The sequence below is a fragment of the Chlorocebus sabaeus genome, chromosome 20 (assembly GCF_047675955.1).
Source record: "Chlorocebus sabaeus isolate Y175 chromosome 20, mChlSab1.0.hap1, whole genome shotgun sequence".
Lineage (NCBI taxonomy): Eukaryota > Metazoa > Chordata > Mammalia > Primates > Cercopithecidae > Chlorocebus > Chlorocebus sabaeus.
The window spans coordinates 101,316,748-101,342,633 of NC_132923.1; the positions used below are offsets into that span (position 1 = coordinate 101,316,748).

The 25,886-nt window shown below is 42.0% G+C and overlaps 1 protein-coding gene across 2 annotated transcripts in view; it reads left to right on the top strand.

Moving 5' to 3' along the window:
* CLSPN (claspin) overlaps positions 1 to 23,612 on the top strand; it is a 37,462-nt gene extending 13,850 nt beyond the window's left edge. Inside the window, exons 9-25 of one of the 2 annotated variants that reach the window (XM_007979433.3) lie at positions 3,643 to 3,834; positions 6,393 to 6,652; positions 8,079 to 8,257; positions 8,359 to 8,423; positions 9,605 to 9,804; positions 10,148 to 10,302; positions 10,903 to 11,129; positions 12,304 to 12,415; positions 14,250 to 14,325; positions 14,539 to 14,642; positions 18,471 to 18,635; positions 18,738 to 18,859; positions 19,422 to 19,549; positions 19,852 to 19,954; positions 20,523 to 20,605; positions 20,853 to 21,014; positions 21,319 to 23,612. In XM_007979433.3, coding sequence (XP_007977624.3) covers positions 3,643 to 3,834; positions 6,393 to 6,652; positions 8,079 to 8,257; positions 8,359 to 8,423; positions 9,605 to 9,804; positions 10,148 to 10,302; positions 10,903 to 11,129; positions 12,304 to 12,415; positions 14,250 to 14,325; positions 14,539 to 14,642; positions 18,471 to 18,635; positions 18,738 to 18,859; positions 19,422 to 19,549; positions 19,852 to 19,954; positions 20,523 to 20,605; positions 20,853 to 21,014; positions 21,319 to 21,429 — 2,444 coding nt within the window. In that variant the 3' untranslated portion in view covers positions 21,430 to 23,612. The remainder of the gene's footprint in view (positions 1 to 3,642; positions 3,835 to 6,392; positions 6,653 to 8,078; positions 8,258 to 8,358; positions 8,424 to 9,604; positions 9,805 to 10,147; positions 10,303 to 10,902; positions 11,130 to 12,303; positions 12,416 to 14,249; positions 14,326 to 14,538; positions 14,643 to 18,470; positions 18,636 to 18,737; positions 18,860 to 19,421; positions 19,550 to 19,851; positions 19,955 to 20,522; positions 20,606 to 20,852; positions 21,015 to 21,318) is intronic. The other variant, XM_007979434.3, reaches the window with a different exon arrangement.
* Positions 23,613 to 25,886: the final 2,274 nt, after the last annotated feature.

The window sequence follows — 25,886 nt, forward strand, 5'->3', positions numbered from 1 at the left end:
AAGGGGTTAAGAGTAAAAACAGTGGGAACAGCTCAGTTTCCTTACCTCATATAGGATAAGGTTTCCATGAAAAAATGCATGTAAATTTAAATTTTGTGATGTCAGAAATACATTACTTCTGTTGCTTGCAATAGCATATGGAATAATCCTTGGCTCTAATTCTACTTTCTGGACAAGAGTAATGTGAATGAGAACAGTTCTCATGCTGACTGCTATTTTAAGTCCCAGGTAATCTTCCCACCCAACCATTTCTCTTGCTCTAGTGGCATCCATAATAACCTGCCTATTTCTGTTCCCTTTTCCCTGCCACTACCTGTTGCTTTTAGCTTTACTGAACCACTGCAAAATAGGAGGCAGACTTATAGCTTGTCTCTCTACTCTTTTGTTTGCAATGTAAACATAGCATCCTTTAGAGTTGAGTTTTTGCTGCTAATAATGTTGGGGGCTCAGGATAAAAAGATTTCCTTCATTTTTCTCTTTTTCTAGTAAGACCATCTAGGGGAAAAAAAAACACACATCTAGATGCTAGTCACAAAAATACTGAAGTATGATTTGAGTACATTTTAGAAAATTAACCAAAGTTTCATGCCTATAGTCCCAGCACTTTGGGAGACTAAGGTGGGAAGATCGCTTTGAGGCCAGGCGTTTGAGAACAGCTTGGGCAACATAGTGAGTTCCTGTCTTTACAAAAATAAAAAACCCAGATGTGGTGACATGCACCTGTAGTCCTAGCTACTTGGGAGGGTGAGGTAGAAGGAATGCTTAAACCCAGGAGGTCAAGGTTGCAGTGAGCTGTGATTGCACACCACTGCACTCCAGCCTGAGCAACAGAGCAAGACCCTGTCTCTAAAAAGAAGAATGAAAAGTGGCCGGGCACAGTGGCTCACACCTGTAACCCTAGCACTTTGGGAGGCTGAGGAGGGTGGATCACTTCAGTCCAGGGGTTCAAGACCAGCCTGGACAACATGGCAAAACCCACCTCTACAAAAAATACAAAAATTGGCCAGGTGCAGTGGCTCACTCCTATAATCCCAGCACTTTGGGAGGCCGAGGTGGGCGGATCATCTGAGGTCAGGAGTTCAAGACCAGCCGGGCCAACATGGCGAAACCCCATCTGTACTAAAAATACAAATAAAAAATTAGCTGGGTGTTGTGGTGCACGCCTGTAATCCCAGCTTCTAGAGAGGCTGAGGCAGGAGAATTGGTTGAACCCAGGAGATGGAGGTTACAGTGAACTGAGATCGTGCCACTGCACTTTGGCCTGGGCAACAGAGTGAGACTCCGTCTCAAAAAAAAAAAAAAAAAAGTTAGCTAGGGGTGGTGGTACATGCCTATAGTCCTGGCTCCTCTCAGGAGGTTGAGGTGAGAGGATCACCTCTAAGCTTGGAGAGATTGAGGCTACAGTGAGAGCCAAGGTTGCACCACTGCACTCCAGCCTGGGCGACAGAACAAGACTCCATTTAAAAATAAACGATTTTATCATGGATGAGAAGGCCACCTGAAAATATCCAGTGTGCATCAACTCCAAAGGAACTTTCTCCTTGTAACTGCCAGCTATCATCACAGATTCCATTATGATATGAAGTGTTAAGCAGAGAGGTAACAGCTGGCGGAGGGAGAAAGACGGAAATTCTAAGAAATTGCAGTGGGGAAGAGGGGTAAATTTATAACACTGTTGGATTGCTAAACTTTGTATACAAGTTGAGCACGTGGTACTGGGGCTACAATATTTCCTTTCTCATTGTACCAGTTGTACTAGTGTAACAGTTTTCACCAAAAAACTTATTACTGTCGTGCTGCTTAATTGTATCACTGACTGGATTGTCATTTTATTTTCCCTTCTTTAAAAAAATTGACCTTGCCGAGACGGGTGGATCACGAGGTCAGGAGATTGAGACCATCCTGGCTAACACGGTGAAACCCCGTCTCTACTAAAAAATACAAAAAACTAGCTGGGCTAGGTGGCGGGCGCCTGTAGTCCCAGCTACTCGGGAGGCTGAGGCGGGAGAATGGCGTGAACCTGGGAGGCGGAGCTTTCAGTGAGCTGAGATCCGGCCACTGCACTCCAGCCTGGGCGACAGAGCGAGACTCTGTCTCAAAAAAAAAAAAAAAAAAAAAAAATTGACCTTGCCTGTATTTGGTAAGATTGCCAATAATGAAACGTTCAAAATAGGGAATTTGATCCCAGCACTTTGGGAGGCCAAGGTGGGCTGATCATTTGAGGTCAGGAGTTTGAGACCAGCCTGGCTAACACAGTGAAACCCCGTCTCTACTAAGAATACAAAAAATTAGCCGGGCATGGTGGCGGGCGCCTGTAGTCCCAGCTACTTGGGAAGTTGAGGCAGGAGAATGGCGTGAACCCAGGAGGCAGAGCTTGCAGTGAGCTGAAATTGCGCCACTGCACTCCAGCCTGGGCAACAGAGCTAGACTCCATCTAAAAAAAAAAAAAAAAAAAAGGGTCAAATTAGCCAGTCTGCTGGCACAGGCCTACAGTCACAGCTTCTCCAGAGGCTGAGGCAGGAGGATCTATTGAGCCCAGGGGTCAAGGCTGCAGTGAGCTGTGATGGTGCCACTGCACCCCGGCTTGAGTAACATAACAAGGCCCTGTCTCAAAAAAATTTTTTAAAAATAAAAAAGCAAGAGCCATTTTTAGCTTGTGGATAATACAAAAACAGGCTACCAGCTAGAATTTGGCCTGTGAGCTACAGCTTGCTGACCATTGTTATAGAAGCTGAGCTCAGACAACAAAAACGAAACTTTTCAGCTATTATGAAGTAACAGAGACTGGATTTACCTTCCTGCCTTAAACAACTAAAAGGTCAGACAAAATATATGAAGTAAGTTTTTCAGGCATTTAACAGGCAAAATAGAACAGTAAGCTCTGAGAGAAGAGAAACAAATGAGGTGAGTCCTATCATTGCCCCAGCTTACCTTCTGGAGAGTTTCCAGGCCACAACACATACAGAGTGAACCTAAGTGGAGCCTGGCAATCTCCCAAATTTGAGGAGATCACACCACTGCATTCCAGACTGGGAGACGGCGAGACTCCGTCTCCAAAAAAAAAAAAAAAAATTAGCTGGGCATGGTGGTGCTCATCTGTAATCTCAGCTACTCAAGAAACTGAGGTAGGAGAATCACTTGAACCCAGGAGATGGAGGTTGCAGTGAGCTGAGATCGCATCATTGCACTCCAGCCTGGGCAATAGAGTGAGACTCCGTCTCAAAACAAAAACAAAAAACAGCAATAACAAATAGGGAATTTTAAAAAGACGGAAACCCATGAAAAATTTAGCCCTTGAATAGATGAGATTATAATCTTTTTTCCTACCAGTTTAATGCTTTTAGAGAATTTTTAAAGAATGTTCAAAAGAATTGCACATATTTAGAAATTTCAGGTATACATTTCTGTCTGATTTTTTAAAGTCTGATTTTTGAAACGTTGAGGAAGAATAGTTGTGGCAGTCCATTAGTTTGGGATAAGTTGTATGAATTTGACTCAGGAGTTAATAGCAAGGGGTTTTTCGTTTCTCTGTGTGTGGTTTTCCTCATCATTGTTGAGCTAAAAAAAAACTTAGCTTATAAGTCTTAAAGGAAAGAGTTTTGAACATGGCAAACTGACACACTGGTTGGCGTTTGGGTTTAGAACTGGAAGCCTTGAAGCAGCGTTTCTGGAAGCATGCTAATCCAGCAGCCAAACCCAGGGCTGGTCACACAGTGAATGTGAACGTCATAGTGAAAGACGTGGGCACTGATGGAAAGGAAGAGCTAAAAGCAGATGTGGTACCTGTGACTTTAGCACCTAAGAAGTTGGATGGAGCAAGCCACACAAAACCAGGTATTTGAGCCCACAGGTTTTGTTTTTTGCTTTTTGCTTTGTATTCTAACAGATCTTCAAGGCTATTGAAAACCTTATAATGAAAAGTTGTAGAATCTTTTTCCTTGGAGACTTTGGACAGCAGTATCTCTGGCATGATTCACGTGTAGCACACCTAGAGGTGTGGGGTGGACAAGCTGGCTTTATTTTTAAAAAATTATCATTTGTCTTATTATAAAAAACAAATACCCATTATAGAAAAATATATAGAATAAATGAAAAATTTAATCTTCTATCAGAGACAGGTTCTATAACCATATTGTGTATCCTTTTAAACTCTCTTCTTTGCACATATGTATATGTATTTAAACAAAAACAGGGTCAGGTGCAGTGGCACAGGCCTGTAATCCTAGCACTTTGGAAGGCCAAGGCAGAAGGATCTCTTGAGCTCTAGAGTTGGAGACCAGCCTGGGCAACATAGTGAGCCCTAATCTCTACCAAAAAAAAAAAATTATCCAGGCATGGTGGCATGCACCGTGGCCCCATATACTTGGGAGGCTGAGACAGGAAGATCATTTGAGCCAGGAGGTTGAGGTTGCAATGAGTCATGATTGTGGCACTGCACTCCAGCCTAGGCGAGAGAGTGAGACCCTGTCTCAAAACAAAAACAAAACAACCCACCTAATAATGTGATCATAACATGCATTCTGCTTTGTGTTTTAGAAATGTATTAAGGACAGCTCTCACCGCCCCCCCCCCCCCGAAATCACAAATAATATATCACTTGGAAAACAGTTTTAAACACTGAAAAAAGCTATCAAATGAAAAATTAGTCTTCCCAAAGATAACTATTAACAATTTCTTCTATGTCCTTATAGGAGTATTTTTATCCATATACCATTTTTTGTGAATGTGTGTGACATTGAAAATTTACTCCCTGTCAGGCATTGCCCTAGGTTCTTTATATATTTTATCTCATTTAATCCTTACAACCCTATGAGGTAAATAACATTAGTATCCTTATTTTGTATGTGAAGAAACTGATATGCAGAGCACTTAAGCCACTTGCTCAAGTTCACATAGCTAATAAATGGTAAGACCAGTGGTCTAATCCAGACCACCTAACTCCAGAGCTCAGGATCTACTTTATATTGCTTTTGAGGCTTTTTTTTTTTATTATTTTAATAAAGAGTCTTGCACTGTTGCCCTGGCTGGAGTGCAGTGGCACGATCTTAGCTCGCTGCAACCTCCACCTCCTGGGTTGAAGCAATTCTCCTGCCTCAGCCTCCCGAATAGCTGGGCTTACAGGTTCCCACCACCATGCCTAGCTAATTTTTGTATTGTTAGTAGAGATGGGGTTTCACTATGTTGGCCAGGCTGGTCTCGAACTTCTGACCTCGTGATCCACCCGCCTTGGCCCCCGAAAGTGCTAGGATTACAGGCATGAGCCACTGCGCCCGGCCTTGAGGCTTTTTTTAAAATGACTGCATAATATTCCATTGAATGAATACAACATGACTCATTAAACCATACTCTTATTGACTGATGTCTTGTTTGTTCCAGTTGTTGCTGTTGCATACAGTGTTATATTATATTATAGTGCCAGATATATGGTGGTATATTAGATGCAAAATTCCTTGCAGTGGAATTGTCATGATATATATCACATTTTGATATATATCATCCAGTTGTCTTTCAGAATGGTTGTACCACTCTGAATCACAGTGTATGAGTTCCTGTTTCCTCTCAATAAGAGGTATTATCAAACCTCCTAATTTTTGCTAAACTAACATGTTGAAAATGTATCTCATTATTTTGATTTGTAGCTCTTTAATTAGAAGTGAGGTTAAGCATTACTTTTAATTTGTTTATTAACAATGTATTTTTATTTTTCTGTGAACTGGCAGTTCATATCATTAGCTCATTTTACTTTTGAGTTGTTTCTCTTTTTTTCTCTCTTTTTTTTTTTGAGATGGAGTCTCGCTCTGTTGCCCAGCCTGGAGTGCAGTGGTGTGATCTCGGCTCACTGCAAGCTCCACCTCCCGGGTTCACTCCATTCTCCTGCCTCAGCCTCCCGAGTAGCTGGGACTACAGGTGCCCGCCACCATGCGTGGCTAATTTTTTGTATTTTTAGTAGAGACGGGGTTTCACTGTGTTAGCCAGAATGGTCTCGATCTCCTGACCTTGTGATCCGCCCGCCTCAGCTTCCCAAAGTGCTGGGATTACAGGAGTGAGCCACCATGCATGGCCTATTTTTCTTTAATATAGGTAAATTTATCAATGTTTTTCTTCATGGCTTTTGAGCCATAGACTTTTGAAGCTCTACTCCCTACCCCCCTTTTCTCTCTTTTGAACAATTATTTTATAATCCCTGAGGAGTATACTATCCAGGGTGCAGAAATTCTCTTCGATACTTCAATTAATAATAATACTCTTGTGTTCAAATAACAAAAAGGCCCAGAAATACTAGAGCCTCAGATTTTCCTTTTGGGATATGACTAGAATACTTCTGGAGTTACCTAAAATGCATACCTAATTGTTGTATTATGTCTAAAGCATTTCTACATATTTCTGTTCAGGTGAAAAGCTTCAGGTGCTAAAAGCTAAACTGCAAGAGGCAATGAAACTCCGAAGGTTTGAGGAGCGCCAGAAGCGCCAAGCACTGTTTAAATTAGATAATGAAGATGGATTTGAGGAAGAGGAGGACGAAGAGGAAGAAATGACAGATGAGTCTGAGGAAGATGGAGAAGAGGAGGTAGTGAAGGAAGAGGAAGAAGAGGAAGAACTGGAGGAAGAGGAGGAAAAAGAAGAGGTAGAGGAAGAAGATGGAAATCAGGAGGTTTCTGGCAATTATGTTGTTTTGTTACCTTGTCATGGTGAATATGAGAGAAAAAGTCAGACTTATATAAGAGTATATAATAAGCATGTTCAATTGTATAAGAGGTTTTAAGGGCATGGTAAGGGTAACTACCCCACATATCCCTAAATCTTAGTATCTTCAGTTCTGTCAGTACCATTAAATATCCGTAGATCATCATTATGTATCTGAATACAGATATTCAGTGGTACTGACAGAATACCATTGCCTGGGCTTCCACCTGTTTGTTTATATATTTTAATATAATAATGCTAATATTAAAAATGGCTTTGTATTTGTAGGAAATTTTATGTTTGTTGTTTATTTAGGTTTCTCTATCAGATTAAAAAGCAGTCCTAACCTTGGCTAGATCAAGGTCTGGAGTAAATTCTCAGGGAGGCAGAGGCCTTTCTGAGTTATTTTCATTTTTTGTTGAAGAAGGCATTTGTAGAGGGGCCTCTTGCCCTTGTTCCGTAGTATTGTCTTCTGCCTAGGGAAAACAGGTGATGATACGATTGTTAAGTATTAAAAAGCTTTCCTTTTTGGGCTGGGCAGGGTGGCTCATGTCTGTAATCCTAGCACTTTGGGAGGCTGAGGTGGGCGGATCACCTGAGGTCAGGAGTTTGAGAACAGCCTAGCCAACATTGTAAAAATCCATCCCTACTAAGAATACAAAGATTAGCTGTGTGTGGTGGCACACCTGTAATCCCAGCTACTCAGGCAGGAGAATTGCTTGAACTCGGGCAGTGGAGGTTGCAGTGAGCCAAGATTGCGCCACTATACTCTAGCCTGAGTGACAGAGTGAGACTCCATCTCAAAAAAAGAAAAGAAAAAAGCTTTCCTTTTTGTATGCTGAGATCACTTATTTTATTTTATTTATTTAAAGTTTTTTGAGATGAGGGTCTCACTATGTTGACCAGACTGGTCTCGAACTCCTGGCTTCAAGTGATCCTCCCATCATTGTGGCCTCCCAAGGTGCTGGGATTACAGGCATGAGCCACCATGCCCAGAAACTTGAGTTAATATTTAGTTTTGGGTAAAGGAGAAAGAAAACAATGGCTGAGCTATACAGACTGTCTCAGTCTGTGCTTGGTTTGAGATCAGTAGTCATCCTGCAATCTTAGACTGATTAATTAACCTCTTATTGCCTCAGTAAAATGATAATCCAGTCGTCCTTTATAATCTTAGCAATTTTGGGAGGGTAAAGGATTAAAAAAATACAAAAAAGTTCTAGAAGTGTCAGGGAAAATTATGTTGATAATGGTCATATGGAACTTCCTTCAAGTTTGCCTTTTTGAATTTAAGATGTTATCAGTAACCAATCAGCCATATTTCAAGCTAACATTGTATTTGCTTTTAAAGTTTTTGACTTGTATTATTTTGTTTTGTGGTGGCATGATTGGTAAAGACTGCAGAATTCCTTCTTAGTAGTGAAGAAATAGAAACCAAAGATGAAAAAGAAATGGATAAAGAAAATAATGATGGCAGTAGTGAAATTGGCAAGGCAGTTGGCTTCCTCTCTGTTCCCAAGTCTCTCTCATCAGATTCTACTTTACTTCTGTTTAAGGACAGCTCTTCCAAGATGGGGTAAGTGATTCTCTCTAAGAAAATTTAAAATTGCCTTGGATTTGCCCCTCCTGTAAAAACTAGGAACAGATACTGAACCAATTTACTTTCTTATTTTACAGTTACTTTCCTATTGAAGAAAAATCAGAAACAGATGAAAACTCAGGCAAACAGCCTAGCAAACTGGGTAAGTAGTGATTCTTGTGCAGAACTTGACATTTCTTTTGTCCCTCAGCTTTGATATTTAAGGACTGCAGTACTGTAAGTTCCCATTTTTTAAAATCTGGTCACTTCCCAGTTTCATATGTGGCAATGAAAGGGGTTTATGAATTAGAATATTTTTCTTGGTCTATTTTTTTGAAAACTTACTTGCAGTTTATTTATAGTAGACCGTGGCACATAATGGCCTTAGTGAATGTGTGTTGATTGAGTGAGCAATGAAATATTTCTATATGTAGATCAAAGGAAGAGGTATAATTGATTGGATAGGCTGGGCGCGGTGGCTCATGCCTGTAATCTCAGCACTTTGGGAGGCTGAGGTGGGCGGATCACGAGGTCAGGAGATTGAGACCATCCTGGCTAACACGGTGAAACCCCATCTCTACTAAAAATACAAAAAATTAGCCGGGCATGGTGGTAGGCACCTGTAGTTCCCAGCTACTTGGGAGACTGAGCCAGGAGAATGGCGTGAACCCAGGAGGCAGAGCTTGCAGTGATACGAGATCGCGCCACTGCACTCCAACCTGGGCAATAGCGAGACTCCGTCTCAAAAAAAAAAAAAATAATAATAATAATTAATTGGATAATGAAGAGTGTGATCATAGGCATTAGGAAGGATAAGAGAAAGAAGAGAACTTTCTGCTGGACGCAGTGGCTCACGCCTGTAATCCCAGCACTTTGGGAGGCCGAGGCAGGCGGATCATGAGGTCAGGAGATCGAGACCAGCCTGGCTAACATGGTGAAACCCTGTCTCTACTAAAAATACAAAAAATTACCTGGGTGTGGTGGCATGCGCCTGTAGTCCCAGCTACTTGGGAGGCTGAGGCAGGAGAATCGCTTGAACCCAGGAGGCAGAGGTTGCAGTGAGCTGAATTTGCGCCACTGCACTCCAGCTGGGGCGACAGAGCGAGACTCCATCTCAAAAAAAAAAAAGAACTTTCAAGTGTCACTTAGCTCAGAGTAATAAGCCCTGATTATATAATGCTATCTTAGTACTGTAATTTACCTTTAACTTAATGTTTTGGAACATATAACTTGAGGGGTTTGCCTATGAATTTTATCTGACAGTTTCATCCTCAACTCTTTTTCCTAAACAAATCCACCTTATTTCTGTAATCATGAACTTAAAAGGTGTTTCTCTTTCTTTAGATGAGGATGATTCATGTTCATTGCTAACGAAGGAGAGCAGCCACAATAGCAGCTTTGAGCTGATTGGCTCCACGATTCCATCCTATCAGCCTTGCAACAGACAAACAGGCCGTGGGACCAGTTTTTTGCCTACAGCAGGAGGATTCAGATCTCCTTCCCCTGGGCTATTTCGAGGCAGTTTGGTCAGCTCAGCTTCTAAGGTAAGATGGTAATGGTTTTTCTAATCTCCTCCTCTCTTTGCTTCCCACATTGCTAAATAAAGTTTGTCCCAGCCAACCAACTCCCACCACTTTGGTACTGAGCTTATGTGTGTTCAGTTTAAAAAATCCACCCCCTTTGTGTATTAAAAACAAGCTTCATCCAGTATTCTTACTTTCCTGGAGGTATTTTTCTTTATGCTTCTCATTGCTGTGTATTGTCCTCCTCAATTGCAGTTTCCTGAGAGTAGCTTAAATATTGCAAAGAGCAACTTCTGTTGTTGTCATGACAATGAATGACACTTGTAAAATGTTTTGTTATTGTTTGTTTTTGTTTGGGTGCCAGAGTTCAGGGAAACTGTCTGAGCCTTCACTTCCCATAGAGGATTCCCAGGATCTGTATAACGCCTCCCCAGAGCCTAAGACACTTTTCCTAGGAGCAGGAGACTTCCAGTTCTGTTTAGAAGATGACACTCAGAGCCAACTGTTGGATGCAGATGGGTAGGTAGTTTTGTGTTTCTGTGGGTGGGAATGGTTCTGGGTACTGCTTAATTTTGTTTAAAAATAAGTAAGCTTCTGTCACTCCATCTGTGCTTTCTCTTCTGAGAAAGAGAAGGTGTACAGACCATTAGTATTACATTCTATAAGTTTGAACAAAGTCTGTCCAGAAAATAAACATAAATAGCTCTTGCTAACATTCTGGTCCTTCAATTTCTGTCTTACTTGAAATGCATAGATCTTGTATTGTAAGGTCATCAAATTTCCCTGTATCCATCCTACTATGTTATTATTGTTGGGTAAGGCTGAGAATTCACAGACTGGTGGCACATTACAGGACATAATGCCAAGCCCTGCTCTAACATCATCTGAAGCTAAAAGTTATCCTTTACACTTTACCTTCTGAGTGACATTTTATTCTTTCACAAAACTTTTCCCTCCCTCTTTAGATTAACACAAGCCTAAAGTTTGAATCTTTTGCTTTCTGGTTTGAGATTCAGCTTTTAACTGGTGTTGGAAATGAATTCAGAGGTTTTTCACCCCCTACTTTGCCATTTCTCTGAGGAATTTTTTACACTATTCGTTGTGCTCATTGGCTCTTAGGTTCTTAAATGTTAGAAACCACAGGGATCAGTACCAAGCTTTGAAGACTCGATTGCCATTGGCCAGTATGGATGAGAATGCCATGGATGCCAACATGGATGAGCTGTTGGATTTGTGTACTGGAAAGTTTACATCTCAGACTGAAAAACATCTACCCAGGAAGAGTGACAAGAAAGAGAACATGGAGGAACTTCTGAACCTTTGTTCAGGAAAATTCATTTCTCAGGGTAAATATCCAACAGAGAGCATCAGGCTTACCACACCCAAGTATCAGTGTCCTTGAAAAGAATTCCCTATGCGGGTGGGGTGGCTCATGCCTGTAATCCTAGAACTTTGGGAGGCTGAGTTGGATGGATCGCTTGAGCTCAGAAGTTTGAGACCAGCCTGGGCAACATGGCAACTCCCCATCTCTATGGAAAAAAAAAAAAAATTAGCTACACATGGTGACACGTGCCTGTGGTCCTAGCTACTTAGGAGGATCTCTTGAGCCTGGGAGGTGAAGGCTGCAGTGAGCTGAGATCACACCACTGTACTCCAGCCTGGGTGGCAGAGACCCTGCCTAAAAATAGAAAAAAAGAAAGAAAGAAGTCCCTTAACCTCAGGTGAAAAGTTCACAGAAAACAGGACTGTGATGGAATCTATATAAATTGAATTCACTGCTTAGTGCCCTGACATTTAGAAATTTTACTTTCTTAGAGTGGTAAAGTATCAACTTAAGAATACTTTAGGCCACACACGGTGGCTCATGCCTGTAATCCCAGCACTTTGGGAGGCCAAGGCAGGTGGATTGCCTGAACTCAGGAGTTTGCAACCAGCCTGGGTAGCAAGGTGAAACCCTGTCTCTACTAAAATACAAAAAATTATCTGGGCGCGGTGGCCCGTGCCTGTAATCCCAGCTACTTGGGAGGCTGAGACAGAAGAATTGCTTGAACCCCAGAGGCGGAGGTTACAGTGAGCTGAGATCGTGCCACTGCACTCCAGCCTGGGCAAAAGAGAGAGACTCTGTCTCAGAAAAAAAAGACTGCTTTAGCTTTGCCCATATGATATATCATTTATGATTAATGTATGTACAAAGTTTAGAACAGTGTCTGATGTATAATAAATTTCACATAAATGTTAACTTACTTCCTGTCCCCTGCCCCCAACGCACACAACTGCTATACTGAACATAAGCTCTATGAGATCTGGGATAGTGGTTTGTTCATTACTGTATCCCTGGTGGCCTGGCACATATGGCACATAGTAAGCACTAAATAAGGATTTGTTGAATGAATAGATGGTAGGTTCTTCTTGGCAAGCTTACCTTAGAACTGTATCGAGCTGGCATGACTTTAGATGGCTGGGAAAAGAGTATAAAGCTATCATTCCTTGGTGACACATTTTTTCCTTGTTGTGATGTAGATGCCTCCACTCCGGCCTCATCAGAGTTAAATAAGCAGGAGAAGGAGAGCAGCATGGGTGATCCAATGGAAGAAGCACTTGCTCTTTGCTCAGGCTCTTTTCCAACAGACAAGTAAGTCTCAGATTGCTGGGAACTTGGGAAGGCCTGGCCTTTTGATAAAATCAAAATAACTGATCATCTTAAGGGCTTTGCACCTTTTCTGAGAATCTTGCAGTGGATTTGAGTCTCATATATGCCTAGTAAGCAAATTATAATGCTTTGGTGGAGAACAGGGTAAAAAAGGCAAGAATATGAAAGATATTTAATATCATTAATAGGGAAATGCCAATTAAAACCACAGTGAGACACCCATTAAGATGACTTTTATCAAAAAACCTAAAGAGTGTTAGTGAGAATGTGGAGAAATTGGAAACCTTGTGTACTATTGGTGAGAATGTAAAATAGTGCAGCTGCTAGGGAAAGTATGATGGCTTCTCAAAAATTAAAAATAGAGGCCAGGTGCGGTGGATCACCTGAGGTCAGGAGTTTGAGACCAGCCTGACCAACGTGGTGAAACCCTGTCTCTACTAAATACAAAAAATTAGCTGGGCATGGTGGCACATGCCTGTAATCCCAGCTACTTGGGAGGCTGAAGCAAGAGAATTGCTTGAACCCAGGAGGCAGAGGTTGTAGTGAGCCAAGGTCATGCCATTGCACTCCAACCTAGATAATAAGAGCAAAACTGTGTCTCTAAATAAATAAATAAATAAATAAAATAAAAATAGAATGACCATATGATCCAGCAATTTCACTTCTTAGTCTATACCCCAAAAAAGTGAAAGCAGGACTTGAACAGATATTTGCACCCCCATGTTCAAAGCAGCATTATTCATAGTAAGTAGTCAAAACATGAAAGCAACCTATGTTTATTGACAGATGAATGGGTAAACAAAATGCGGTATATATATATGCAATGGAATATTCAGCCTTAAAATGGAAATGCTGGCTGGGCATGGTGGCTCACACCTGTAATCCCAACACTTTGGGAGGCTGAGGTGGGTGTATCACTTGAGCTTAGGAGTTTGAGAGCAGCCTGGATAATATGGCAAAACCCCATCCCTATAACATGATTGTGCCACGGCACTCTGGGCATCAGAGCAAGACCCTGTCTCAAAGAAAAGGAAGTTCTGACACTTGCTACAACATGGATGAACCTTAGGATGTTATGCTAAAAGAAATAAGCCAGTCACCAAAAGACAAATACTGTATGAGTCCACTTACATGAGGTACTTAGAGCAGTCAAATGCATAGAGACAGAAGGTAGAATGGTGGTTGCCACAGACTGAGGTTATGGGGAAATGGAGAGTTTAATGGGTATACAGTTTTAGTTTTGCAAGCCGAAAAAGAGTTCTGGAGATTGCTTAACAATATGAATGTACTTAATACTACTGAATTATAGAAAGATCGTTAAAAAGGCAAATTTTATATTATGTGTATTTTACCACAATTGAAAATTAAAAAAATTTTCTTCCTGTTTCTTGAAGAGATTTTTGGTGATAATAGAAGTTTTAAATTTGGCCAGGTGAGGTGTCTCATACCTAGAATCCCAGTACTTTGGGAGCCCAAGGCGAGCAGATTGCTTGAGCCCAGAATTCAAGAAGAACCTGAGCAACATGGTGAAATCTGTCTCTACAGAAAATACAAAAATTAGCTGAGCATGGTGGCTTTGTACCTCTAGTCCCAGCTACTCAGGAGGCTGATGTGGGAGGATCACTTGAGCCCTGGAGGTGGAGGTTACAGTGAGCTGAGATGGTGCCAGTGTACTCCAGGTGGTGTAAGAGACCAAGACTGTCTCAGAGAAAAAAAAAAAAAAATTACACAAAACTTTTTTTAATTCCTAACTTGGCTGACTACTTGTAGTTTGCTTTCAACAACTTATTTATTGATTCATTGATTTACATTTTAGGGAAGAGGAAGACGAGGAGGAGGAATTTGGAGACTTCCGGCTTGTCTCAAATGATAATGAGTTTGATACTGATGAGGTGAGTATGAAGGGAACAAAGTAATCATAACTGAACTCCACGTATTGCTGCCCTCAAGTGTTTTTTTCCTCTCAGTTCTTGAGAATTCTAAATTTGGCATCTTATCAGAAACAATTTCATAGAGTGAGGTGTTTGGGCAGATGTTTATAAATCCTTTTTTCATGGAGGACACATTTTATTCTGCTTAATTTGGATATGATGCTGATTTTGTAGGATGAACACAGTGACTCTGGTAATGAAGACCTGGCACTGGAAGACCATGAAGATGATGATGAAGAAGAACTCCTGAATCGATCTGAGAAGTTGAAAAGGCAAATGTAGGTGTTATTAATATGTCCATTCCTTCAGGTGTATTTAAAAGTTGGTCACTAGGCCAGGCATGGTGGCTTGCACCTGTAATCCCAGCACTTTGGGAGGCTGAGGCAGGCGGATCACCTGAGGTCAGCAGTTCAAGACCAGCCTGGCCAACATGGTGAAACCCTGTCTCTACTAAAAAATATAAAAATTAGCAAGATGTGATGGCAGGCGCCTGTAGTCCCAGCTACTCGGGAAGCTGAGGCAGAGAGAATTGCTTGAACCCAGGAGGCGGAGGTTGCAGTGAGCCGAGATCGCACCACTGTATTTCAGCCTGGGTGACAGAGCAAGACTCTGTCTCAAAAAAAAAAAAAAAAAAAAAGTTGATCACTTAATATGTCCTGTGTGCTAATAACTGTGCTTTACAGTCATTAACATATTATCTTATGCTGGGTGCAGTGGCTCAGGCCTGTAATCCCAGAACTTTGGGAGGCCAAGGCCGGCGTATCACTTGAGGTCAGGAGTTTGAGACCAGCGTGACCAACATGGTGAAACCCTCTCTACTAAAAATACAAAATACAAAATAAAATACAAAAATTAGCCAGGTATGGTTCCAGGCGCCTGTAGTGCCAGCTACTTGGGAGGCTGAGGCAGGAGAATTGCTTGAATCCAGGAGGCGGAGGTTACAGTGAGCTAAGATTGCCCCATTGCACTCCAGCCTGGGTAATACAGCAAGACTCCGTCTCAAAAAAAAAATATGAGTGAGTACTATTCTCATTTTACAGTTGAAGGAACTGAGCCTCAGAAAGACTAAATTTACCCAAGATCACATAGCTAGAAGGTAGCAGAGGCTGGATTCAACTTAGATTAGGTAAAATCTCCCCTAACAGTCAAGTTAATAGTTTGCCACTTTTTTTTTTTGAGATGGAGTCTCGCTCTGTTGCCCAGGCTGGAGTGCAGTGGCACGATCTCCACTCACTGCAAGCTTCGCCTCCCAGATTCACACCATTCTCCTGCCTCAGCGTCCTACATAGTTGGGACTACAGGTGCCCGCCACCGCGCCCGGCTAATTTTTGTATTTTTAGTAGAGACGGGGTTTCACCGTGTTAGCCAGGATGGTCTCGATCTTCTGACCTCGTGATCCGCCCGTCTCAGCTTCCCAAAGTGCTGGGATTACAGGCGTGAGCCACCGCGCCCGGCCAGTTTGACACTTTTTAACTTAAATCCTCCTGCCTCAGCTTCCCAAGTAGCTGGGACTACAGGCATGTGCCACCACACCTGGCTAATTCTTTTTACTTTTTGTAGAGATGGGGCCTTGCTTTGTTCCCAGGCTGGTCTTAAACTCCTGGCCTCAAGTGATCCTCCTGCCTCAGCTTCCCAAAGTCTGGGATTACAGGCATGAGCCACCAGGTCCAGCCTTTTTTTTTTGAGACGGAGTCTTGCTCTCCAGGCTGGAGAGCAGTGGCATGATCTTGGCTCACTGCAACCTCCGCTTCCTGGGTTCAAGTGATTCTCCTGCCTCAGCCTCCCAAGTAGCTGAGCCTATAGGCGCGTGCCACCACACCCAGCTAATTTTTGTATATTTAGTAGAGACGGGGTTTCACTATGTTGGTCAGGATGGTCTCGATCTCTTGACCTCACAATCTGCCTGCCTTGGCCTCCCAAAGTGCTGGGATTACAGGCGTGAGCCACCCCACCCAGCCGGCCCAGCTTATTTTTTTGATATGTTGTTCTGGTCATGAAAGTAAAATATTTATTTTAGGATATTTAAAAGAATACAAACCGGGTGCGGTAGCCCACGCCTATAATCTCAGCACTTTGGGAAGCTGAGGCAGGTGGATCACCTGAGGTCAAGAGTTCGAGACCAGCCTGGCCAACATGGCGAGAACCCATTTCTACTAAAAATACAAAATTAGCCAAGCGTGGTGGCCAGTGCCTGTAATCCCAGGAGGCAAGGCTGGAGAATCGCTTGAACTGGGAGTTGGAGGGTGCAGTGAACTGATATTGTGCCATTGCATTCCAGCCTGGGCAATGAGAGAAACTCCATTCCCTCCCAACCCCCCCAAAAAAAAGAATACAGAGAGATATAAATAAAAAGTTATCCATGTCCACCATCCAGGATATAAATGAAAGTTAGTTAGTTCCTCTTAATCTTTTTTATGCATATATTTTTATATAGTTGAGATTTGTACAATCTTTTTATGTGTATAATTTTGCATTTTTTTCTAATTAGCATATCCAGAAACATTTTCCTATGATGTTAAAAAGTTTTATAAAGACAATTCTTATAGGTATTTAATATTATATGTGAATGATTTGGAATTCACATATAGGACATCATATTGATCCCTATTAGATTTATATGGTTGCTTTTATCCCATAATTTCATTCTGTTAAGATTCACTTTGGGTTCTAATTTGTCACCTGTCAAATTAACTCTCATACAGCTTTAGGTCATCCATAGATTTTTCTAAGGTAGTGGTTCTTATCTGCAGAGCTCTTTGTTCAAATAAAATCTTTTAAAGAATAACAGATGAAAGTTGAACTGTTCAAAGACAGTAAGTGGGAAGTTTGGGAAACTTAGTGACTAGTGACCCCTGAAGGAATTTTCCAGGAACCCTAGGATTTAGAACAACTTAGCTTTAAGAAAATACAGTGTAGGCTGGGCGTGGTGGCTCACGCCTGTAATCCCAGCACTTTGGAAGGCTGAGGCGGACAGATCACCTGAGGTCAGGAGTTCAGGACCACCCTGGCCGACATGGTGAAACCCTGTCTCTACTAAAAAAACAAAAATTAGCCAGGCATGGTGGCACGCACCTGTAATCCCAGCTACTTGGGAGGTTGAGGCATGAGAATCGCTTGAACCCAGAAGATGGAGGTTGCAGTGAGTCGAGATGGCGTCTCTGCACTCCAGCCTGGGCGACAGAGCAAGACTTCATCTCAAAAAAAAAAAAAAAAAAATACAGTATAGGTCTTTGATAAAAATCAGTTTTTAGAAGGCCACCAAACTTCTGCCATTTTGGACCACATGGGACCAAGATGATTTTGAATCCAGGGTGACAACAGATTTGTTCTTGGGGGAGCTGAAGTCAAAAGAAGTAACTAGTAGTCGTTTTGATTACCAGGAGCTCTGAGCCTCAGTCTTCCTTCTGATGTGGGGGTCAAGATTTGTTAGGCTGTAAGAAGGTCCCAGTTTATTACCTTTCTACACCACACCATCTCTAGTTTGTCTAGTAAAGCTGGTGTGCTCAAATGCAAAACAAAATAGTTTGAACCTTCCAGCAGGTATTCTAATACAGGTAGAAGAGATTAAGAGTTTTCTGGCTTTCAAATCACCCAATCTAAGTTGAATCCAGGCTCTGCTACCTTCTAGCTATGTGACCTTGGGTAAATTTAATCTTTCAGAGGCTCAATTCCCTCAACTGTAAAATGAAGAGAATAATAGTATCCATTCCTAAGATAATATGTTAATGCCTGTAAAGCACAGTTATTAGCACACAAGACATATTAAGTGATCAACTTTTAAATACAGATGCTCCACATCTTACAATGGGCTATATCCTGATTAATCCATCCTAAGTTGAAAATGCACTTTCAGCTTATCTAGCTGTAACTCCATCGTAAATTGAGAAGCATACTAAGTGCGTATCACATTCATGTCATCGTAAAGTTGAAAAATCATCAAGTCAAACCATCATAAGTAGGACACTATTACCAAAAAAATTTAAATATTATCAAATGTATTATGTTTATTATTATTAGAAGTGGCTCTGTGTTCTGCTTTTCTCTGCTTTCATATTCTGTGAGTATATTCATTGTTGCATTTTCTAATCCTCAAAATTGCTTTCTAGGAGGTTGAGGAAGTACCTGGAGGATGAGGCAGAGGTGTCAGGAAGTGATGTGGGAAGTGAAGATGAGTATGATGGGGAAGAAATTGATGAATATGAAGAGGACGTAATTGATGAAGTACTTCCTTCTGATGAGGAACTACAGAGTCAAATCAAGAAAATACACATGTCAGTATCCCAACAAGCCCTTCTGAGTAATAGGGTACGTCTTAAGCCCTATAACCAGCCAGAATGGTCCTTGTTTTGAGCACCCTATTTCTTCTGTTGCAGGAAAACTATGTTGGATGATGATAAGCGACAGCTACGTTTATACCAAGAGAGGTACCTTGCTGATGGGGATCTGCACAGCGATGGTCCTGGGCGAATGAGGAAGTTTCGATGGAAAAACATAGGTATCCTGGTTGTTGTCTTTAAATGCAATCAGTTATGGGCTGGGTGTGGTGGCTCACGCCGGTAATCCCAACACTTTGGAAGGCAGAGGTGGGCAGATCACAAGGTCAGGAGTTCAAGACCAGCCTGAAAAACATGGTGAAACCCCACCTCTACTAAAAGTAACAAAAATTAGCCAGACGTGATGGCATGCACCTGTAATCCCAGCTACTCAGGAGGCTGAGGCAGGAGAATTGCATGAACCCGGGAGACAGAGGTTGCAGTGAGTGGAGATCACACCATTGCACTCCAGCCTGGGTGACAGAGCGAGACTCCATCTCAAAAAAAAAAAAAAAAAAAAAAGGCAAACAGTTATAATTCACATTTGTCCAGTTTCAGATGGCAAGTGGCAAGCAAAACTATAACAGGCTATGTGAAGACCTAGTTGTAACTGTTGTTTTCTGTTAGAGGATGGGAAAAGTTTACATCATTATGTAGTAAATGATAAGGGTTTATTTTTTGTCTGTCCAAGCACCCTCTCCTGTGAGGACTGCCGAATGCTGATTACCTTCACTCTTTGTTTAGATGATGCTTCCCAGATGGACTTGTTCCACAGAGACTCTGATGATGATCAGACTGAAGAACAGCTTGATGAGTCAGAAGCCAGGTGGAGGAAGGAGCGAATTGAACGAGAGCAGTGGCTTCGGGACATGGTAGGAGTTCATCTACTCTGACCCTAGTTTATGAGACTGTCACTTAGCTTGTCATGATAGTTTCAAAATCTTAGGCAATATATTGCTATCTTTTTTAATCCTCGAGCTATCTTTTGTGTTTTGAGAAGGCTATACCATGGACAGTTCTCTTCGTGTTTGTCTAAGATTAATTTTTTTTGTCTAAAGCAGCAAAGGCTGCAAAAAGGAAAACAAATATCCCAGGAACTCTAGATTCACAATCCAGGCCATACTATTTAGGAAGGCTATAGACTTTTTTTAATGCTGTATAATTTTTTTTTCAGGCACAGCAGGGGAAAATTACAGCTGAAGAAGAAGAAATTGGGGAGGACAGTCAGTTTATGATACTGGCCAAGAAAGTTACAGCCAAAGCACTGCAGAAGAATGGTGAGCTCTTGTTTCTCCTTAGGGTCTAGCCCCCTGGATTGTTAGTGGTAGAGCTTTGGAGGTGACTAACCTTCAGGAGCTATTGCAGCTTAATCATAAGCTTGTGTCTAATACTGTCTTAAAGAGGTTTCTCAGAGGTGGTGGGAGACCGTGTACTTAGACCTTAGACTATTGGGCAGTAGAGACTGTATTTGTGAGTATATGTGGCTGGTTTTACTTTATATTCTAAGGCTCAGAGTAGTTAATTCTGGCTTTCTCTATTTAGTTGCCCAGAATTGTATACCCAAGTGTTAGAGGTGGGATTTGAATCCAGGAATATTTAACTCCAAAAAGCTCTTCACTATTCCATACACTTACCACTTCTGTTTTTCTTAAATGATTACTGTTCAACTTAGTTGTGTCTCTTCTTGGAGCCAATTATTATAGTTTCAAAGTCACCATTATATAGAACAGAGTTCCCATGGCTTTAGCATATTGATTTAGTTATAAGATTTCTTAACTTGTTTAGAGTTAAAAGTAATTCTAATCAGCTTTTCCCAGAATAGGCCTCTCTGTCTTTTCTTTCCAGCCAGTCGCCCTATGGTTATTCAGGAATCAAAGTCTTTGCTCAGAAATCCTTTTGAAGCCATCAGACCGGGAAGTGCTCAACAGGTTGGTTGGGAACCTTGTTAATCTGACATCATAGTCTACAGGTTATAAACGCCCAGGTCCAGCTTAGGGAATAGCCTCTGTCATTGGAGGAAGGAGGTGGCTGCAGGGAAAGAGTTAATGTCAAAGAGTCTGCTATTTCTTTTCTATTTGAATAGGGTAGGAATATGTACCCTCAATATCTAGGGGGAAGCAGGGAGGGAAAGACTTTTCATTCTTTAGTGATACCAGATGACTCTTCTTTCCTCAGGTGAAGACAGGCTCACTGCTAAACCAGCCCAAAGCTGTGCTTCAGAAACTGGCTTCTCTCTCTGACCGTAACCCCAGTGCTCCTCGAAATTCAAGAAACTTTGTCTTTCATACACTTTCTCCTGTCAAGGCTGAGGCGGCAAAGGAATCGTCTAAGTCTCAGGTATGGAATTTGAGAACTAATATGGTGGCTTCCCAAACCAGAATTTATTTATTTATTTACATTTAAAAACAAAAATTCTGGCTTAACCTCTTTATGCTGCAATGTTGAAATTTTGCACTCCCCGATAAGGTACAAGAGAATTGCTACCCCTAGTAGGTAATCAACTTTTAAACTTGCCTAGAAAGTTTATCTTTCTTTTTTTCTGTTGTTAATCATCCACAATTTATGAGTTGCTTGAGAGCTAATTGAAGGTAAGTACTTGTATGAAGGTCTTAAGCTGGCTCTGACTCCCTCTGCTCTCTAGGTAAAGAGAAGGGGTCCATCTTTCATGGCTTCTCCTTCACCTAAGCGCCTCAAAACAGAAGATAGCACTTCAGGATTGAAGCGAAGCATCTTCAAATACTTGGAGAGCTAACACCATCAAAGTTGCCAAAATCTACATTGAGACTGCTTTGAGAAGTTCCTAGCACTGAAAGTTGGAATTGACACTCAAGCCAACGATCCTTCCTTCCTTCATAATCAATGCAATAAGATTGCAGACAGAAATTCCTGTTCTTTCTACTGCACAGCTCTGGACATCTCTTTTCCTAGTATTATTCCCTGGATTGGCCACTGATCTCAGTTCTGCAGTATTTACAACATCAACAACTCATGGAATACTTGGGTGAGGTTTGTTTTTTTTTGAGATGGAGTCTCACTCTGTTGCCCAGGCTGGAGTGCAGTGGCATGATCTCGGCTCACCGCAACCTCCGCCTCCCAGGTTCAAGCGATTCTCCTGCCTCAGCCTCCCAAGTAGCTGGCATTACAGGCGTGTGCCGATATGCCCAGCTAGTTTTTGTATTTTTAGTAGAGACAGGGTTTCACTATGTTGGCCAGGCTGGTCTTGAACTCCTGACCTCAAATGATCCACCCGCTTCGGCCCCGCAAAATGCTGGGATTACAGGCATGAGTCACCGCACCTGGCCTTGGGTTAGGTTTCACTTCTTCTGTTAAACATTTGACATTTTATCCTAGCAGCTTTCTGGGTTAATATCTCTTTGTGATAGAAGTGGTTGGAAGAGGAAGAGTAGGGAAAAGTGTGACATTACAGATTAAACAGTGAAAATCAGTTCCACAATGACTCCTTTACACCTATAATATGTGTACCATGATGACCAGGGTTCAGTGAAAGAAAGATTTCTTTTCTTTTTTTTTTTTTTTTTTGAGACAGTCTCACTTTGTTGCCTAGTCTGGAATGCAGTGGCGCATTTTGGCTCATGGCAGCCTCTGCCTCCCGGGTTCAAGTGATTCTCCTGTCTCAGCCTCCCAAGTAGCTGAGACTACAGGCGCATGCTACCACACCCGGCTAATTTTTGTATTTTTAGTGGAGACAGGGTTTCACCATGTTGGCCAGGCTGGTCTCGAACTCCTGACCTCAAGTGATCCAGCTGCCTCAGCCTCCCAAAGTGCTGAGATTACAGGCATGAACCACACTGTGCCTGGCCAAAAGAAAGATTTATTAGAGGACCTAGGAACCAATAGATGGGCTGCTGTGTTATTCTTACCCCTTTCATTTTCCTGTATGCTTCTTCCCAAGCCAGCATCAAATTTTGAATTAATTTTTGCTGCTTAATAAGGACTTAAACTGGTACCCAAGTCAGAAAGACTGGCTCTAATTTTCTGGAGCTTGGGGATGAAGATAAAGCGTTATATCCAGTGTTTGTCCACCACAGTCTATGAGGCAGAGAGACCTTCCCTGGGACTGAATTCTCAATTTGAAGCACTGTTGTTCAAAGACCTCCCTTCTGGGTCTGACAAGAAGAAACATAACCATTATTTATTGCATTCTCCTGGCTTACATACATTGCCCTCACTAGTCAATCGACATTTCAGTATTTCATTACTAATTCTGAGAGAAGACCACCATGGAATTTTAAAAAATATTATTGAAGAGAATTGCCATCATTCTCCATTTGCCCTGAACTACCACAAGCTTCTTAGAATTTTAGACAAATGTTTTTCCCCTCAGAACTGAGCATCAATACTGCTTTCAAAAAACATTCCATGTGAATACTGTGGTTTCAGTGTCAGGACCTGGACTTGGGAAGGTGGAAGAGAGTGTGCAAGTTTTTTATTGGGAGATGGGAACACCAATTTAATCGATGCAATTAGGTTGTAGGTTTTCTACAGTTTTTCTTTTCTTTCCTCTTTCCTCTTTTCTTTTCTTTTTCTTTTTCTTTTCTTTTCAACATAGGCTGGCTCTGTCTCCTAGGCTACCCAGGTTCCAGCAATTCTCCTGCCTTGGCCTCCTGAGTAGCTGGGATTACAGGTGTCCACCACCACACCCAGCTAATTTTGTGTATTTTCAGTAGAGATGGGGTTTCGCCATGTTGGCCAGGCTGGTCTTGAGCTCCTGACCTGAGGTGATCCACCCGTCTCAGCCTCCCAAAGTGCTGGGATTACAGGTGTGAGCCACTGCACCCAGCCAGTTTTTTAATACTCAAGATGTTGACTTTGACAATACTTATGTTTGTATATTTGTAATCTTATAATGGGGGAAATGTGTATAAAGATGTTTTAATATGTATGTAGTTTTTCAATAAATCTTAATGCCTTGAAGATTTGCTGTCCAGCTTCAATGTTCATTCTTAGGTCAGTGCCTATCTAACCTTGAAGAGCATTTCATTTTCAGGTTATCTCCATCCCAGGGAAACCCTCTGGGTCTAAAATGAGAGGCTGCTGCAATTGTCCCCTCACTGGCTTCTCAGTCCTAGTGAATTGATCAAGTTAACTTACCAAGTGGTTTGGGTTCAGCTCAGGTGAAGAGGATAATTGAGTTTACATAAATGGTACCTTCTATTATAACTCTTTAAAAAAAAAAAAAAAATTTTTAGAGACAGTCTCATTCTGTTGCCCAGGTTAGAATGCAATGGCACAATCATAACTCACTGTACCCTTGAACTCCTGGGCTTCAGCATCCTCCTTCCTCAACCTTTGGAAGAGCCGGGCCACATTACAGGCACATGCCACCATGCCCAGTTAATTATTTTATTTTAGTAGAGACAGGGTCTTGCTGTGTTGCCCCAGCTGATCTTGAGCTCCTGGCCTCAAGTAATCCTCCCACCTTGGCCTCCCAAAATGCTGGGGTCACAGGCTCAGCCACCATGCCCAGCCTGTTACAGCTTTGATTGGCCTTTCTCTTTAACTGAGTTTGTATGTACTTCATTTTATCCATGGGTTCAAGATAAGTATTTTTGCCTTTTTCTTTGAACTCTCTAAACAGTGCCCAAGGCAAGGTGGCCTTTGCTGGGCCAAACAGAACTGAGCAGGAAGGCTAGATATTTCTCCCCTCTTGTTTCCCTACATGTCTTTTAGGGAGAGATGGAAAAGACAATTGGAATTGACAACTGAGGATAAGAAAATTCAGCCAGGTGGCGGTGGCTCACGCCGGTAATCCCAGCACTTTAGGAGACTGAGGTGGGTGCATTGCTTAAACTCAGGAGTTCGAGACCAGCCTGGGCAACATGGTGAAACCCTGACTCTATAAAAAAAAAAAAAAAGGAAAGGGAGGGAGGGAGGAAAGGAAAGAAAGAAAGGAAAGAGAAAGAAAGAAAGAAAGGAAAGAAAGAAAATTTGTGCCTGAGAAATCCAGGGAGAAAATGGTTTCTGGGCCCAGCATGGTGGCTCACATCTGTAATCCCAGCACTTTGGGAGGCCGAGGTGGCTGGATCACCTGAGGTCAGGAGTTGGAGACCAGACTGACCAACAAGGTGAAACCCCGTCTCTACTAAAAATACAAAAATTAGCCAGGCGTGGTGGTGGTAGGCGCCTGTAGTCCCAGCTACTTGGGAGGCTGAGACAGGAGAATTGCTTGAACCTGTGAGGTGGAGGTTGCAGTGAGCTGAGATCGCGCCACTCTACTCCAGCATGAGCAACAGAGTGAGACTCCCTCTCAAAAAAAAAGAAAGAAAGAAAGAAAATAGTTTCTGATTGAGGCTCCTGGGAGAAAGCCCTCTTTGGAGAAAGAAAACTTGAGCCTTAAACTCTGGGTTACTTTTCCTTATGCCAGGATAGCTGCTATAAAGTAAGCTAAGCCTTGATCTTGGTAACAGCATTGAAATGGACAGTTTTGATCTGACCCTTATGCCCTTTGCCCAAAGCACTGAGCCAGCAGTATCAGCTATGTTTTAATGAAATTGAAGCCCCAGGACCTGACACTATGGCTCGCAGGAGGACTCAGCTCCACTAGCTTGGAAATTACATATTTGGAGGGATCAGAGCCCATGAGTGTGGGAGATAGGGTATGCTCAGTGTCAGTCAATCTTTTTGTTTCTTCCTTGTTCCATACGCTTGAGTAGGGATACATGGTATTAACCTTAAACAGGTCTCTAATTTCATCTCATTAATTCACAGTTGCACAGCCATACTAGGGTCTCTTCCATAAACCATAAGATTTTATTCACCAAAGCTCTAGAGACAAGGTGCTCAGATCTCTGGCATCCCTCATTTTCTCAACTGCTTCTCTGCAAACTTCTGCTCACTTTGAGAGTTTCTAATGCTCAGGCTGGAAGACTTTTTAGGGGGTGTTTTTGGTTTTTATCTCCTAGGGTTATGTCTAATCACTCTTGGGGCATCCTGTCCTGAGATTTGTGCACCTAAGGATAGAGTATTTCTGGGAGGAGTGTTCCCATGATACTATTTGATTATGTCATCCTTGAGATGGTATTGTATCTTCTACCCTTATATCCTACTCATGGCCTGGCACACAGTTTGGAATGTAGTGGTGCCTACCACAGTTTGAATAAATAACACTACACCTTTCACAGCCTCTGTCTATAAAATGAGGATAGTAAGTCATGGCTGTCTCAGAGTTGCTGGGGGGCTTCAGTTGGA